This window comes from Microcaecilia unicolor, chromosome 2 (genome assembly GCF_901765095.1).
Source record: "Microcaecilia unicolor chromosome 2, aMicUni1.1, whole genome shotgun sequence".
In the NCBI taxonomy this organism is placed as follows: Eukaryota; Metazoa; Chordata; class Amphibia; order Gymnophiona; family Siphonopidae; genus Microcaecilia; species Microcaecilia unicolor.
Genome location: NC_044032.1, coordinates 454888517 through 454904305, shown reverse-complemented (window position 1 = coordinate 454904305; position 15789 = coordinate 454888517). Strand labels below are relative to the sequence as shown.

General features: G+C 45.1%; 1 protein-coding gene across 1 annotated transcript in view; it reads left to right on the top strand.

The window, feature by feature from the left end:
* The window catches only part of LOC115462554 (homeobox protein EMX1), a 49604-nt gene extending 35272 nt beyond the window's left edge, over nt 1-14332 (top strand). The window contains exon 3 of the mRNA XM_030192547.1: nt 13645-14332. Within this exon, the coding sequence (XP_030048407.1) occupies nt 13645-13812 (168 nt within the window). The 3' untranslated portion in view covers nt 13813-14332. The remainder of the gene's footprint in view (nt 1-13644) is intronic.
* The last annotated feature ends 1457 nt before the right edge of the window (nt 14333-15789 follow it).

Here is a 15789-nt window from a genome sequence, read left to right as displayed (position 1 = left end):
CATTAAAAGGTCAGATAGTGGAACTGCCAGAACATCCCTAATCTCCTTCTGTACCCTTGGATGTATATCATCCTATCCATTGCTTTGTCTAATTTTTAGTTTAACTAGCTCCTCACAAAATACAGTCTCCTGAAAATCATTTGAAAGGTATACCTCATTTCCATTCCCACTTGTGTTCTTCTGTGGTCCTGAACACAGAACAAAATATTTCTAAGCATTTTCTAAGCATTTCCAGTTTATTTTCATCAGCTTCTATATACAGAACTCCTCTCCTTTACCCTTGAGTCTGACAATGTCACTTTTCGCACTTTCTTCTATCACAGACATAAAAAAAATGTCTCCCAATTTGCATCTTTGCTTTCCTGACTACTTTACCAGCTTTTCTTAGGGTTTACAGATATCATTGCCTGTCTTCCTCTTTCTGTAATCTCTTATAGATTTTGAAGTCTTTTTTTCCTTACCTTTTCAGCTACTTTTCAAGAAACTCCTTTTTCTCTTTATTGTATTTACTTTTCTAACAAAAATGTTTGTGCCCTTAAAATATCATCTTTCAGTTTTGCCCAATGCTTGGCTATATTCCCTAGAAGTTCTCATCCAGCTAATGACTCCTTGTGACATTTTCTCCTCTCCAAATTGAACATCTTTCCCCCTCCCTCCTCAGATGCAACATCTCTCCCCCTCATTCTTTCTTCCTCCCCTAGATGCACCACAACTGTCTCTTCCTCCTCCTGGGTGCACCATCTCTGTCCCCTTCCTCTGGGTGCACCATCTCTGCCCCTTCCCCACAACTGGAACCAGCATCTCTGCCTCCCTACCTTCCCCAGGCCCAACATCTCTCTCGCTACAGAGGACAACATCTCTCCCTCTCTCCTCCATCCTCAGGTTCAGCTCTTCCACCTCCCTCTGCATTTACCTCAAAAGTTCCTTTCTCTGTACAAATAGGCTGTCTACCGCTGACTGGAACCTTCTTTTTGCCGTGGCCCACCCTTGCGGAAGCAGGAAGTTATATCAGAAAGGGGTGGGCCATGGATAAAGGAACTGTTGAGTAAACGCGTAGGGGGAGGGGTGTCAGACACAGGGGAAATGCTGGAGTAGGGGAAGGGGTAAGAGAGAGGGGGAATGATAGACAAGGGGATGTAAGGGAGAGAGATGTCAGTCATGTGGGAAGGAGGTACTGGGCCCTTGAGCACTGCCCAAATGGTCAGTCTGCCCCTGATGCCAGATGATCATCACTTATTATAACATCAGAAACACTCTCCCCATTCATAAGCGCCAAATCCAGTATTGCCCCTCGTGCATGGGTTTCATCACCAGTTCCTAAAATAGTTCTCCTTATTTTTAGGTGGCACTGCAGCTGGGATAGTCCAATCAACCAATGGCATATTAAAATTGCCTATCAGTAATATTTTCCCTTTCACAGCAATATTTTTAATGTCTTCAATGAAATCACTATCCAGTTTTGCCAGTGACAGAGGCAGGGGCGTATCTGCGTGGGGCCACAGGGGCCTGGGCCCCCCGCAGATTTTGCCCTGGACCCCCCTACTGCCGTTAACCCTCCCCCGCCTACCGCCAACCCTTTCCCAGCCTACCGCGGTCACCTACCCCCCCCCCCCCCAAGGTCCGCTCCTGCCGTTTTTTAAAAATATTACTTCAGCTGGCGGGGGACCCCAACCCCTGCCAGCCCAGCTGAGGTCTTTAACTTCTTCATCCTTGTGCCGTTAAACTTGCAATGCATCCTTCCAGTTGGACAGAGTTTGACGTCGCAGCAAGTTGACGTCCTGCACGTACAACGTGCTGCGACGTCAAACTCCGTCTAACTGGAAGGATGCATTGCAGGTTTAACAGCACGAGGATGAAGAAGTTAAAGACCTCGGCTGGGCTGGCGGGGGTTGGGGTCCCCCGTCAGCTGAAGTAATATTTAAAAAAACCGGCAGGAGCGGACCTCGGAGGTAGGTGACCGCGGTAGGCGGGGAAAGGGTTGGCGGTAGGCGGGGGAGGGTTAACGGCGGTGGGGGGGACAGCGGCCGTGGGGGTTATAATGTGCCCCCTCACTCTAGCCCTTGCCCCCCTACCGCCAAACCTCAGATACGCCCCTGGACAGAGGTCTGTAAATCACAATGGTATAAATAGAAGTTCCATTCTATCATTACATTTTAACCCCCAGTGCTCTTTACCCTGTAAGTTCTACAGTTCTGTTGCTTTCTTGTAATCTTTAATATGTAGTGTCACTTCTCCTCCCTTTCTTCTTACCCTGTTCATCCTGAATAGATTATCACCTGGTATAATTTCATCCCAGTCATGGTTCTCTGTAAATCACATCTCCATGACGACCACTAAATCCAAGTCAGCCTCTTCCACCACAGCCTCTAGATCCAGAAGTTTATTTCCCATGCTTTGGGCATTACTATACACAGCTTTTCAGATGTTGCCCCCCATTTCTGTAGACATATTTAGGGGTAAATATTCAGCCAGTGGTGCTGAATGTTTTGCTGATCGCTACTGGTGCTATTCCTGGATATTTAGTGCCAGGCCATGCCCAGGCTTCGGCACTGAATATTCGGTTTGTGTGGAGCTGGCTAACACATAGCCAGTTAAGTCAATATTCAGAACTTAACTGGCCATGGGTTGCCAAATAAAGACAGGACTGTGTTTTATGCAATCCCTTTTATGCGATTACCCTGGTCGGTTACATACTTAGTATCAGCACTTAACTGGCCAAGTGCTGATTCAGCCCCCAGAATGCCCCCCAAATAGTTGTTTTTTTTACTTAGGCGCCAACTCCTTATTTTCAGTGGCGATAACTGAAAATTAGCAGATAAGTATATAAGTACATAAGTATGGTCATACTGGGACAAGCCCAGCATCCTGTTTCCAACAGTGGCCAATCCAGGTCACAAGTACCTGGCAAGATCCCAAAACTGTACAATACATTTTATGCTGCTTATCCTAGAAACGAGCAGTGGATGTTCCCCAAGTCCATTTTAATAATGGCTTATGGACTTTTTTTTAAGGAAGTTAGCCAAACCTTTTTTTAACCCTGCTAAGCTAACCACTTTTACTGCATTCTTTAGCAACGAATTCCAGAGCTTACTTACACGTTGAGTGACAAAATATTTTTCCTGATTTGTTTTAAATTTACTACTTTGTAGCTTCATTGCATTCCCCCTAGTCCTAGCCCCAAACAAGCAATTTAACTGGTCTGTGGTCATTTCTGGCCAGTTAAATCATTTTGAATATCAACCAGTTAGTGTTTTACTTACCTTGTGGCTTTGTTTACATATATCCACCAACTTCTCCTTCTAAGCTGAGCGAGAGTCTTCCACCTACAGTCCTGCCAGTCGGGGGTGCTGTTTCACTATCACATTTTCTATAATGAGAGGCAGGCAAGCCCTGCAGGACTCCAGAGAAACCATCTGTCCCTAGCAATTGGAAACATAATATTGAAGCACCAACCCCTACTGGCAGCAATGCAAGCCCAGTTTAGAGGGCACAGTATCCACCAATCCTAGTTTAAAGCCCTACTGATTAGATAGTCTGCTGTGCAAGACACTTCATCCCTTCTTCAATAGGTGGGCAGCCCTTGGAAAGCCATCCAGTGATCCAGGAAGTCAAAATGCTCTCCTTGACCCCATTCATACAGCCATGCTTTCATCTCTAGGATGTGAGCATTCTCTGTCCTGGCCTTTACTCTTGACAGGGAGGATTGATGAGAACACCACTTGTGCATCTGCCTGCTTTATCCTGTCTCCCAGGGCCTTAAAATCATTTTTGATATGTGATTTCATGCAGGGCCATAGCGAGGGCGGCTGACACCCGGGGCGGGTCACCGCTGCGCACCCCCTCCGGGTGCAGCACGGCGCGCACCCCCCCTCCGCGGCACCCCCCCCCTCCGGAGCGAATTCTTACTTGCGGGGGACGGGCGGGAGGGCCGATCCGCCCCGAGTGCATGTCGCTGGGAGCTGCGTCGGCTCCGCTGGTTCCCTGCTCTCTCTGCCCCGGAACAGGAAGTAACCTGTTCCAGGGCAGAGGAAGCAGGGAACCAGCGGGGCCGACACCCCCCCAGCACGTGCACCAGGGGCGGACCGTCCCTCCCGCCCCCACCCTTCCTACGCTACTGATTTCATGGCTCTGGGAGAGAGGGTGAACCAGATAAGTACACAGGTGGTGTTCTTGTTGATCTTCCCTGTCGAAGGCAAAGGCCTGGATAGAGAGGTGAATATCCTGGAGGTGGATGCAGGCTGTGTAAATGGTCTTTCCAGAATGATCCTGTAAAAATCTGTAATTGAACATCATACTTTAAAATACAGTACTTTATTTTGTATGATATACAATATTTATATAGGGAGGGCAATTTTATAACAGGGTGCTGGAAGGCACACAGGCAAACATGTTGCACCTCTTTTATGAAGCCAACATATGAGTCCATGTGCCTTCATAGAACAGCCCACCTGAAACCTTCTGCACAAAGTCATCTCTGCTCTGATGCTGGAATAATGTTGTGCTTGTGTATGCCAGCAGAAATTGCTGTTAATGCATGTATTTTATAAGAAACATATTTAAATGCCGATCCTATTCTGCTCTGCTCCTGCAATGCCTGATGCATTCATAGAACAAAGAAAAATGTAAGCAGATAAAGGCCACATGGCCTATCCAGTCTGCCAATCCATGCCATCTATTCTCCTTTGCATTCTCTTAGAGATCCTATGTACCTGTTCCAAGCTCTCTTGAATTCAGATACCGTTTCATCTCCACCACTTCCACCAGGAGGCTGTTCCACAAATTTACCCACCCTTTCCATGAAGAAGTATTCCTCAGGTTACTTCTGAGTCTATCCCCTTTCACCTTCATCCTATGTCCCCTCATTCCAGAGGCTTCCTTTCAGTTGGCAGAGACTCCACCTCCCTGTGCATTTATGCCACATAGTATAGAGACATTTAAATGCCTATCTCCCCTCTCCCGTCTTCTTCCCAAAGCATACATATTCAGATCTTTAAGTCTGTCTCCATACACTTTATGATGAAGACCACTGACCATTTTAGTAGCCACCCTCTGGACCAAACCCATCCTCTTATATCTTTTGAAGGTGAGGTCTCCAGAATTGTATACAATATTCTAAATGAAGTCTCATCAGAGTCTTATACAGGGGCATCATCATCTCCTTTTTCCTACTGGCCATTCCTCTCCCTATGCATCCAAGCCTCCTTCTATAGCTTTCGCCATCACCTTTTCTACCTGTTTGGCCACCTTAAGATCATCATATATGATCACACCCAAGCCTTGCTCCTCTTTCATGCACAAAATGCTATGAGAGAGCACTAGTGAGCTTCCTGTGAGATGGCAGCATAGAAGAAGAGTTCCCCGAATACTTCTAAAAAAAAATTTGAATTTCCCCCTCTGGCAGACTCAGCTGCTTGAAGGCAGAGATGTCCACAAGCAAAGCTGTAAAGTAGACTTCAATAATTTAGCTGTATCTGGTGTTAAATGGCCTAAAAACGATCCATAATAACCACAAAACATGGTGACCATAAAGATCTGGAAGTCAATACTCATTTGCTAGAGCAGGAGATATTGCAGATCAAGGACATGTTAAATGAATATCTTGACACTCAAGCTGTGTAGTGAAGTGTACAAACTAAGAGGACAGATCAGAGAAGTAGCTGCAAGCACAGCAGTGCTGGAGAGCAAATTGAAAGTGAATAAGGAACAGATAAACTCCATATATAGGAAATCTCTCAGTGGTTATTGTAGTGGAACACAATCTTGAGGACCTAAACAGAAGATGAAGGAATAACTTGAGAGTGCTCAGGGTTCCAGGAAGCACAGAGGGAACAAATGCACTTAAGGGCTGAAATTTGGTCATACTCTTGAGGTCAAAGGAGTCTATAGGACTCCTGTGCAGGTCATCAAAGATGCACCCCAAACCAATTATCTTGTAAGTCTTCTGTTATTTATTTATTTATGTATTTATTGCATTTGTATCCCACATTTTCCCACCTCTTTGCAGGCTCAATGTGGCTTCCTGAGGCAGTGGCCATATTGCGGGTTGTAAAGCTCAAAGTTCCAATATTGCCCCAAGAGAAGTGGATCTTGATCTTCCCCGATACAGGGAAGTAGGAGCTATTCTGGGCTAAAGGTGCTGAGTCTCTGTTGCAATCACAAACTCTTCACACTTTGTACTTCACAGAGCGATTCTGGAACCTGGTCAAATAGGCCAAGTTGCCAGGGAATAAATCAAACTGATGCTGGTCCTGTAACTCTGACATTGGCACTCTGCCACACCAACTCTTTCTTTGCCCATTTGTAGTTTCATTCTGATAGGTAGTATGGAAGCAAAGGGGGTCTCATACAAAATTATGATATGGAGGTTTTCCACATTCCAGACCATCTATCTAAACTTATCTTAATGCACTGGAAATATCTTTCAAGTTTGAATGCACACACTTGGTGGAATCAAGCATGTTGATTGCACACATATGAAGTGGTAGCGGTGGTGAAAAGGGATAATTGATTCTCAGCTGGTTATCTACTGGAGTCCAAAGCTTATTGAACTTAAAAAAAGTGATAGGTCATACTTCCCTCTCTAGTTCAGATTATATTATGTGTAAAATGACTTCACTGCTGTGTGCAGCTTCACTGACCCAGTTGATTATGGAATATGTTTGTTGTTTTCTTTGTTTTTATTGGATGTGTATGCTTATTGTGTTTCAAGTATAAAAAAACAATAAAGATACTAGAACATACACACGCACACACTCAGTAGGTGGTATGTTCTCGTGAGCGCCTATTTTTTTATTTTATTTATCTATCCAATTTCAAATTAAGTGACAAGGAAAAACTTTTGAAACAGAAAGTAGAAGCAACCATTTAACTAAAATAAGAATTCTTTAAAAAAGGAAAAAAAAGGAATAAGCTCCCTCATTCATTCAATCCTACACCAAAGTCCTCCATATTGTTGGGAGAGGAGCAATGAAATTAGGAGCAATAAACAATTGGATAAATATCCAGGACATTTAGGGGGCCTTTTACTAAAGTTTAGCTTGAGTTATCTGCAAGCAGAGCCATAGGAATAACATGGGCCCTGCTGCAGATAGCTCGAGCTAAGCTTTAGTAAATGACCCCTTTAAGGACAGCACAATATGAGGCAAAACCCTTACCAAATAGATTCCACCTATACTGAAGGAAAACTTAAAGGAGGGGGGTGGGGGGTAGAAGCCCTAAGTGGTATCTTATCACTAAAGGAAAAAAATAACTGAGAAGATTCAAAGAAAATAAACTTAGGGGCCCTTTTACTAAAGCTTAGTGTGTATTAATGGACATAGCATTCACTAAATGCCACACATCCTATTTTATACCTATGAGCCACATGGCATTTAGCATACACTAATGCCCATTAGAAGCTCTGAGTTTTTGTAAAGGGGACCCTTAGAATCCTTATACTCCACAACATACTTGCACAGATACTTTAGGAAACAGGTTGCCCCAATCTCCAATACTCTAGGATGCAAAACAGGAACTGCTGCCTCTTCTTCTGAGTACACAAACTACATGTGGAACTACTTGGAGCTGAAGGCTGCAAACAAAGAGTCTTTATGCGGAAGAAGAATCTTAATATCCAGTCTCTATCAGTGGCATCAAAGTGGCAGGAACTGCCTGCGATTCCATGGATGTTGCCAGAAAAGATGTAAGGCGCATATCTTTTTTATTCAAAACTGTGTTCAGTGATTCAGCAGGAACTCTGAAACTGTTATACCTCGCTTAACTGTAACAGGCAGGTAATACACTCTTAATACCATAACAGATATTTCTGGAATCTTTAAGACTTCCATAAGATACTTCCTAACATTTCCTTCTGTGATATGTTAGAAACTTTGGGAAAATTAATTGTGTAAGTTTTTATTTCACAAATATTTTCCATTTTTTGAAACTTATATTGAAGAATCAAGTTGCTCTTCATTAAGCAGAACCAGTGTTTGAACAGCACTGCCTCGATGCGACCAGAAAGAGAATTTAAGTCTTGTTCCTGCACTGCCATTCTAGCTGAAAAGCCTTGTATCTGAGTATGAAAAGAAGAAAATTGAAGGGGCAGCATTGCACCCAGTCCTTCAACTGCTATTCAAATAGAATCCAATGCCATAACTGCCGAGTGTTGTAAACTAAATTCAAATGCTTGGGGTGACTTCTGCATTCTCCTTGCACCATGGACATAAGCATAGGTGGGCCCAGGTGGGCCTGGACCCACCCAATTTTGGTTCAGGCCCACCCAGAAGCTCTGCACCTATAACTGTGCCAGCATATGAGGGAGCAAGCTGGACTCCCACGGTCTTGCATCTCCCTCCCTTCACAAACCTTTCTCAAAACAAAGGATTGCCTGCAGCCGCAGTGGCAGCGATTTCAAACATGCTGCCCGTGGCTAACCTGGAAGCCTCCCCTTAGCCACTGCAACACACCGTTCCCCTTAATGCAACTTCCTGTTTTTGACTGAGTGGTATGCAGCAGAGGGGAGGCTTCGCGGTTAGGGAGGAAGAAGGAAGATTCAGACCCGAGATCACAATGGGCATAGAAATGCATGAGGGTGGAGGGAAGGAAAGGAAAGAGGTGATGCACATGGGGGAGAGAAGAGAGAGGGTAATTTTGGAGGGAGGGAGAGAGGCTGCATGGGTGTAGGGGAAGAGATAAGAATTTGCTGGGCATGGGATGGATGTGAGGGAGAGATGCTACATTGGTTGAGGGAAACAAAGAATTATTGGAGTTAGGGTGGGAGGGAGAGCTGCTGCATGGGTTGGAGGGAGAGGGAAAATTGTTGGAGGTGAGATAGGAGGGGAAAAAGATGCAGAGGGGGGTAGGGGTGAGAGAGGAAGAAATGTTGGAGATGCGGAGTGGAATGGGGAAAGAGGGAGAAAAGTTGGATGTGGAGGAGGGAGGGAAGGAGAGATGCTGTATGGGGAGGGGGATGAAGAAAGAGAGAGGTGTTGGACCCAGGGCACAAGGAAGAGAGAGAGAGATGTGGACAATGGAAGAGAGGAAGGAGGGAAGAGGGGTTGGATATGGGGGTGGAGGAGCGGGAGGGAGAGATATGCACAGGAGGGGGAATGGAGAAAGAGGGAGATATTGGATCAAGGGACAGAAGGGAGTGAGGGAGAGATGCTGGACAACTGGAGGGAGGAAAGAGAGAGGAAGAAATGCTGAACAACAGGGGAGGGGGCAGGAGGAAAGAGAGAATAGACAGGAAGATGCTGGGAGGGGGGGGGGAGAGTGGAAGGGACAGGGAGATATTGGGCTACAAGGGTGGGGAGAGGAGAAAAAGGGAGAAGGTGCTGGGCCAGAAGAGTGGAGGGAGAAAGACACTGCAAATGGTGGAACTATTTGGGAGAGGCCAAAGGAGGGTGGCAAGGAATCAAATGTGAGGTGGATAGTGATTACAGGGGGGTAGGGTAGAAATATGGTAATGGGGATTAAAGATTAAAGGGAATAGAATGCTGGGGAAAGAGTGAGTTGAGGAATGGGACAGCTAGTGGGTGAGAGAAGGAAATTGAATTTGATAGGTAGCTGACAAGTAAAAAGGAGATGAATGAGAAAAAAGGTGAAATTTGAGTGAACAGAAAGGCAATAGCGAAAAAATAGAGAAGAAAGAGTTAAACAGGAAATACCAATATGTCAAAGGTAGGTTTAGTGAGGGAACAGAACAAGGCAGGAAAGAGGAAAAACAAATAGACAGCAGCTGCTTGAAGGAGAATTAGCAGGAGGCAGACAGGAAAGTAGAAAAGAGAAACTGGAAACAGCATGATGAAAAAGTAACAAGGTAGAAAAAAAAGCATTTTATTTTGAATGTATTAAATGGAATATTTTAACTTTGAGAAATGTGCTTAGCAGATGTCTTTGTATTGTGTTCAGTAGTAAAGGAAATGCATATCTGTTTTTACTTCTCTAGTTTGCAGTACATACCAAGTTTAACTTCTTGGGGTTCTCAGTTCAATTTTTGTGATCCCTTGTTCTGCATTTGGTGAGGGTCTATTGGTATGATAGCAATGGCAGGTGGGGAGATTGGAGAGGAGGCAGGGATCTGGAGGGCCCCCTCCTTTATTTTCTGACCTGGGCTCCAGTATGTCTAACGCCAGCTCTGACCCATGCTGTAGCTGGTGAGGTCGCCAAGCATCTCCAGTTGAGAACCTCCTCCAAAGGCAGCCAGAACTCCCTTCTACCAATCTCTGCAGTGTACAACACTTAACTGTACTGACATCAGTGGCACAGGGATGTTGCTGGTGTCTGCTGAACTTGGTAAAATGGAGTTCTGGCCACATTCAGAGGAAGTCTTTCACTGACAGAGTTTGGGGATCCTCATTAGCTAAAGTATTTATATTTTGAGTTGTGAGGTGCCGGGGGAGAGGTGAAGAGTGGGAGCAGGGCAGGGACAGAAAAAATGTGCCTGCCCAGTTTGGGCTCAGGCCCACCCAAAATTGGCTGTCTGGCAATTGCCACTGCCTGGCACTATTCTCCAGCACAGGAACTCACTGACCAAATTCTTTGGGAGGGGATCCACCTCCTCCCTCTAGCACAGTTGCACTTCCAGCACCAACAGCTTCCCTAACATCATCAGCCAGGGACTCTTCTGCTCTAGCACTTGCAACTGTGTCCGCGGCCCAGTTCGGCAGGGGTTACCTATCTCCTGAGCTCAATGAGGTCTGCAAAGTCAGGGGAGATGTCACGATGAGCACCTAGGGCAGTTTTATAAGTTTATCCTTTAGTATGTAAAATGCTGTTCTATATGCTCAAATTACTTATGAAATTAGTCCCCAGGACAACAATTCCCAAAAGCCATTTACCTCAGTAAATGAGCAATTTGAAACTTGCTCACACTTCCTGTAGATAAAGCTACATGCTGGAGCAGCTGCGGGGTGGGACTGGAGGGCCTGGACCCCAGCACTCTGGGTTCCGGCACTCCCCTCACCCCCCCCAAATTGTAGTATCATCTGGATAGCTATGTGTAAGTTAGGACAGCCTGTTTGCTGACCTCACATAAACTACATCACTATCCAAACAGCTGCTGAATATCACTGCTTTCTGTAGAGCTAGTGGTAGCCACCACGAAATACAAGTATTCAACACCGCTGCACTGCGTATATGTTTTAGACTGCTGACCATAGTGTTTGAATATTGACTTCTCTGTTTTTAGCAGTTTCACATACATAGACATATTAGAGGTAATTCCATAAGGAAATGCCTAAAGTTAATCAGCATACTGATGTAATCAGCAGTTACATCAGTATGTGAATACATGCAAGTGTAAATAATAATCCGGCTATGTGCTATTTGGTAACTATATTTTCAATAGTGCAAACTTTGCAGATGGGCATTCAGAGTGGCAGAACATGAGCAGGGTTCACACTTAAGCATGTAACTTATAGCATACTATAAGATATGTGTGTATCTCTTTTCCTCATCTTTTCTTTTCTCACTCTTCTTTTGTAAACTTGGCGCTCCTTTACTCTTTTAATTTAATTTTACTCGATTTGTACATTGCTTTGTTATCTTTTTTTGAGGAAAGGTGATCAATTAAGCTTTAATAAATCAAATGAACCCCCCCCAAATCTAGGTGTGAGCATACATACCCAGTTACACCAGTGTTCTGTAAAGATAGAACAGGTTCCAGGTAGGTGCCCTGTGGGAGCCTACATATAGGTACTTATTTATAGAATCATCCTCTATATATGCAATATGTACCTTTCAGATCCAAGTTTCATTACTATTAGCTATGTGTGAATGTGCGCGTTTGATAAGTGGTGGGTGGCAAAGCTATCATTCAATTATAGTAAACTTTTTCGCTACAAGTAATCAATGAGAGGTACACATGCCTCTTATTGACAAGCATGACTGTAGCTGTCAGAGATCCTTTGTGACATCAGTAAAATCTGATTGGACAGAGATGACCTGATATATCACTGCTTAAATAAAGATACGAAAATGCATTTACCAATATTTAGTAGGCAGCCATTATAAGCCTTATTCAAGATGGACTCTTCCCCATTCTGTACTGTAGAAAAAAACTCTTTACTGAATAAGGCCACATATATGCTGCACATGGAAAAAACTGAATTTCTTCCTTTCCCAGAGACACTAGTTAAAGATGAGTTAGCTATCACCATTTGTCAATTAAATGTATTGAAACTCACTAGTCGTTGAATGATGTGCACAATGTTTCTCATTTTCTCCTTTATATTAGATATCATCCCCAAAATAATTCAATTAGGGGAAATTTATTTCTATATATGAATACTGTTATGGACTATTCTTCAATGCACCTCTCATTAGAACATTGAAATTTGAAGTTATCTTTACCAGGTGACCATGGGTTACATAGAGGGGCATAATCGACCAGAAACGCCTATCTCCATGGGCGTTAATCTCCGAGAACGGGTCCGTGAAGGGGCGGAGTGAACCGTATTTTTTTAAAAAAAATAGACGCCCATGCTTTATTCGCCAAGGTGTGAGCTGGGCGTTTTTGCTTTTCACCGATAATGGAAAATGAAATCGCCCAGCTCAAAAAACGAATAAATGCAAGGCATTTGTTCGTGGGAGGGGCCAGGATTCATAGTGCACTGGTCCCCCTCACATGCCAGGACACCAACCGGGCACCCTAGGGGGCACTTTTACAAAAACAAAAAAAAAGGTAAAAGAGCTCCCAGGTGCATAGCACCCTTCCCTTGGGTGTTGAGCCCCCCAAATCCCCCTCAAAACCCACTGCCCACAAGTCTACACCAGTACTATAGCCCTAAGCGGTGAAGGGGGGCACCTACATGTGGGTGAAGGGGGTTTGGGGGGGGTTGGACGACTAGTAGCATTAAGCAGCACAATTGTAACAGGTAGGGGGGGGATGGGCCTGGGTCCACCTGCCTGACGTCCACTGCAGCCCCTAACAACTGTTCCAGGGACCTGCATACTGCTGCTTGGGAGGAGGGTATGACATTTGAGGGTGAAAGTAAAAAGTTGTGAAACATCATTTGTTGTGGTGGGAGGGGGTTAGTGACCACTGGGGGAGTCAGGGGAGGTCATCCCCGACTCCCTCTGGGGGTCATCTGGTCATTTAGGGCACTTTTTGGGGCCTTATTCGTCAAAAAACAGGGTCCAGGAAAAGTGCCCTAAATTCTAGCTACAAACGCATCCATTATCGGCGAAGGGCGCCCATCTCTGTTCGGGTGATAACCACACCCCAGTTCCGCCTTCACCACGCCTCCGACACTCCCCCGTCAACTTTGTCCGCATCCGCGACGGAGTGCAGTTGAAAGCGTCCAAAGTTCGGCTTTCGATTATGCCGCTTTATTTGTTTTTGTGAGAAGAACGCCCATCTCCCGATTTAGGTCGGAACTTGGGCGTTATTCTCGTTCGATTATAAGCAGGATAGTCACCTCATACATGACTCAATAAAAACTTGCATCCTTCATGCTTAGGTGCACTTGTCCTGCATTGTTCTATGTTTTTATTATTACTATTATTTTTTGAATTTCTTTGTTAACACTTTTTTCAGACTTCACTAGTCTAAAAATTAGAAAAACCAAAAATGACTCCACTGTTTCTAGATGTTTACTGGAGGACATTCCTGGAACCAATTTTCCATCTCACTGTCTTTGGTTTCTGTGTTTTATTGTGCAGGTGAAAGTATGGTTCCAGAACAGAAGAACAAAATACAAGAGGCAGAAGCTAGAAGAGGAAGGGGCAGAATCAGAACAGAAGAAGAAAGGTTCTCATCATATCAATAGATGGCGACTTGCCACCAAACAGTCCAACGGAGAAGACATTGATGTCACTTCTAACGACTAGGGACCATGAGGTGCTAAACAGCAACAACCACACTAAATCAAGGAGGAAAGGTCAAAGTAACAGAGACTTCTAGTGATATTAACAAGAGACAAATCACATTTCTGAGTGTGTTTGCCGAACTGACAGTGATCTATGAGACTCGTTCATGCATCTCACTCCATCAACACAGCTCAGCTTTACCACTGTCTCCAAAGAAGGAGAATCGGACGCCTCCGACAAACAAGGAGAATGAGTAGCTGGAGGTGAAAGTCTAGACATATACTGATGCCCCTCACAGCTGAACTTGTTGGTCAACTATAAATTAACCACTGACAAAAAAAAATCCCATTTTTAAGATTTTAATTTATTTTTCTTCTGTTTTAGGTACAATAGTTAGTGTGTTTACTGTGTGATAATAAATAAGGAAGATAACAGGCTCCTGAGTTACCTGATTGTGCTGGTGCTTCATGAGAGTCTTTACCATTTCATCAGAGGGTAAAGGTGGTGATAGGCCACATGGAATTAGTCAGGGCTGCTGAGAGACTGAGCCGAGCCTGGGGCAGGGCTTCCGCCGCAGCTGCTGGCCCATCCCAGGACCGCCGCTACTACCCCTCCGGACTGCCGAGCAGACAGACTATAAAAATTGGGGGGGGCGGAGCCCAAAGTTGGGGGGCACATTTTTCCCCACTTCCCTGCCCCCTGCTGCACCTTCACATACCTTGGCTGGCGGGGGTCCCCAAGCCCCAGCAGCAGAAGCCTTCCTCTAGTGCTGTTCTCCGTCACGTTGCCTGCCCTGCGGCTGCTTTTCCCAACGTGAGGGGAAAAGCAACCGCTGGACAGGTAATACGGCAGAGAACAGCACTGGAGAAAGACTTCTGTTGCTGGGGCTTGGGAACCCCTGCCAGCCAAACCAGAGGCCCTGAAGCCCTGTGTCTGCTCCTCCCCAGCATCTAAGGGGTGGCCTGGCGCCAGAGTTTTCTCTCTCCTGCTCCTGTCAGGACACAATCACCTGGGTCTCATCAGGAGAGAGGCAGACCCCTGTGCCGGGCTCCCCTAGGAGGCTGAGCCCAGGGGAATCTTGCCCCCCCCCCCCCCTGCAGCCCTGGAATTAGTTTTACTGATGGGGGACAGGGCATGATGGAGTTAGTGTCCTTAAACCTTTAGCTAAATCAGGTTAACTATACAAACAAAAATTCTAGCTACCTATCTGTTTCATACTTCCTTACAAACCCCAGGGAAGGGAATTTGTTAAATATTTGCTGTGAATCTTGCAGGTAAATCACAGTTTAAACTTTCAGGTTCATTGCAATTGTAGGTAAAGGCAAAGTAGAAGTGGGTCATCAGTTTTTATGGGGCAGAAATGCTGTTCTTTTCGCTTTCTGAACTATATTTTCATTCACCCGGCAATGTGCATCATGGGAGTAATTCTATAAAGTGGGCGCTAATTTACATGCTGATTACATGTGTAAATATGTGGACAGATACCAAAATACTGCCTAAGTGTTCTTCTGTAAATATGTGCATATCCATAGTGCGCATTTTACAGGAAGGTGTACAGATAGGTGTAGTCTGGACCAGTGGTGTAGCCACAGGTGGGCCTGGGTGGGCTCAGGCCCACCCAACAGTAGCACACGTTTAGCAGTAGCTGTTGGAGATCCCAAGCTCCATCAGCTGAAAACTTCCCCCTGATGGTAACAGAAACGCTGCTCTCCACGATACTGGCGCCTGTGCATGCCTGCTGCAGACTGCCAAGGTGGAGAGAAGCATTTTCCCGCCAGCTGAGATATTTTTTTGGTGTGGTGGGGTGGGGGAGAACACTTGGTGCCCACCCACTTCTTGCCTAGGCCCACCCAAAATCTGCTGTCTGGCTATGCCCCTGGGGACAGAGCATGAACAAGATTCACACTTATGCATACAACTTACAGAATACTATAAGAACTGATGTATAAAATCTGTTCATACAAAACAGAAGACATTGAAGACCAATAACCTGGAGGT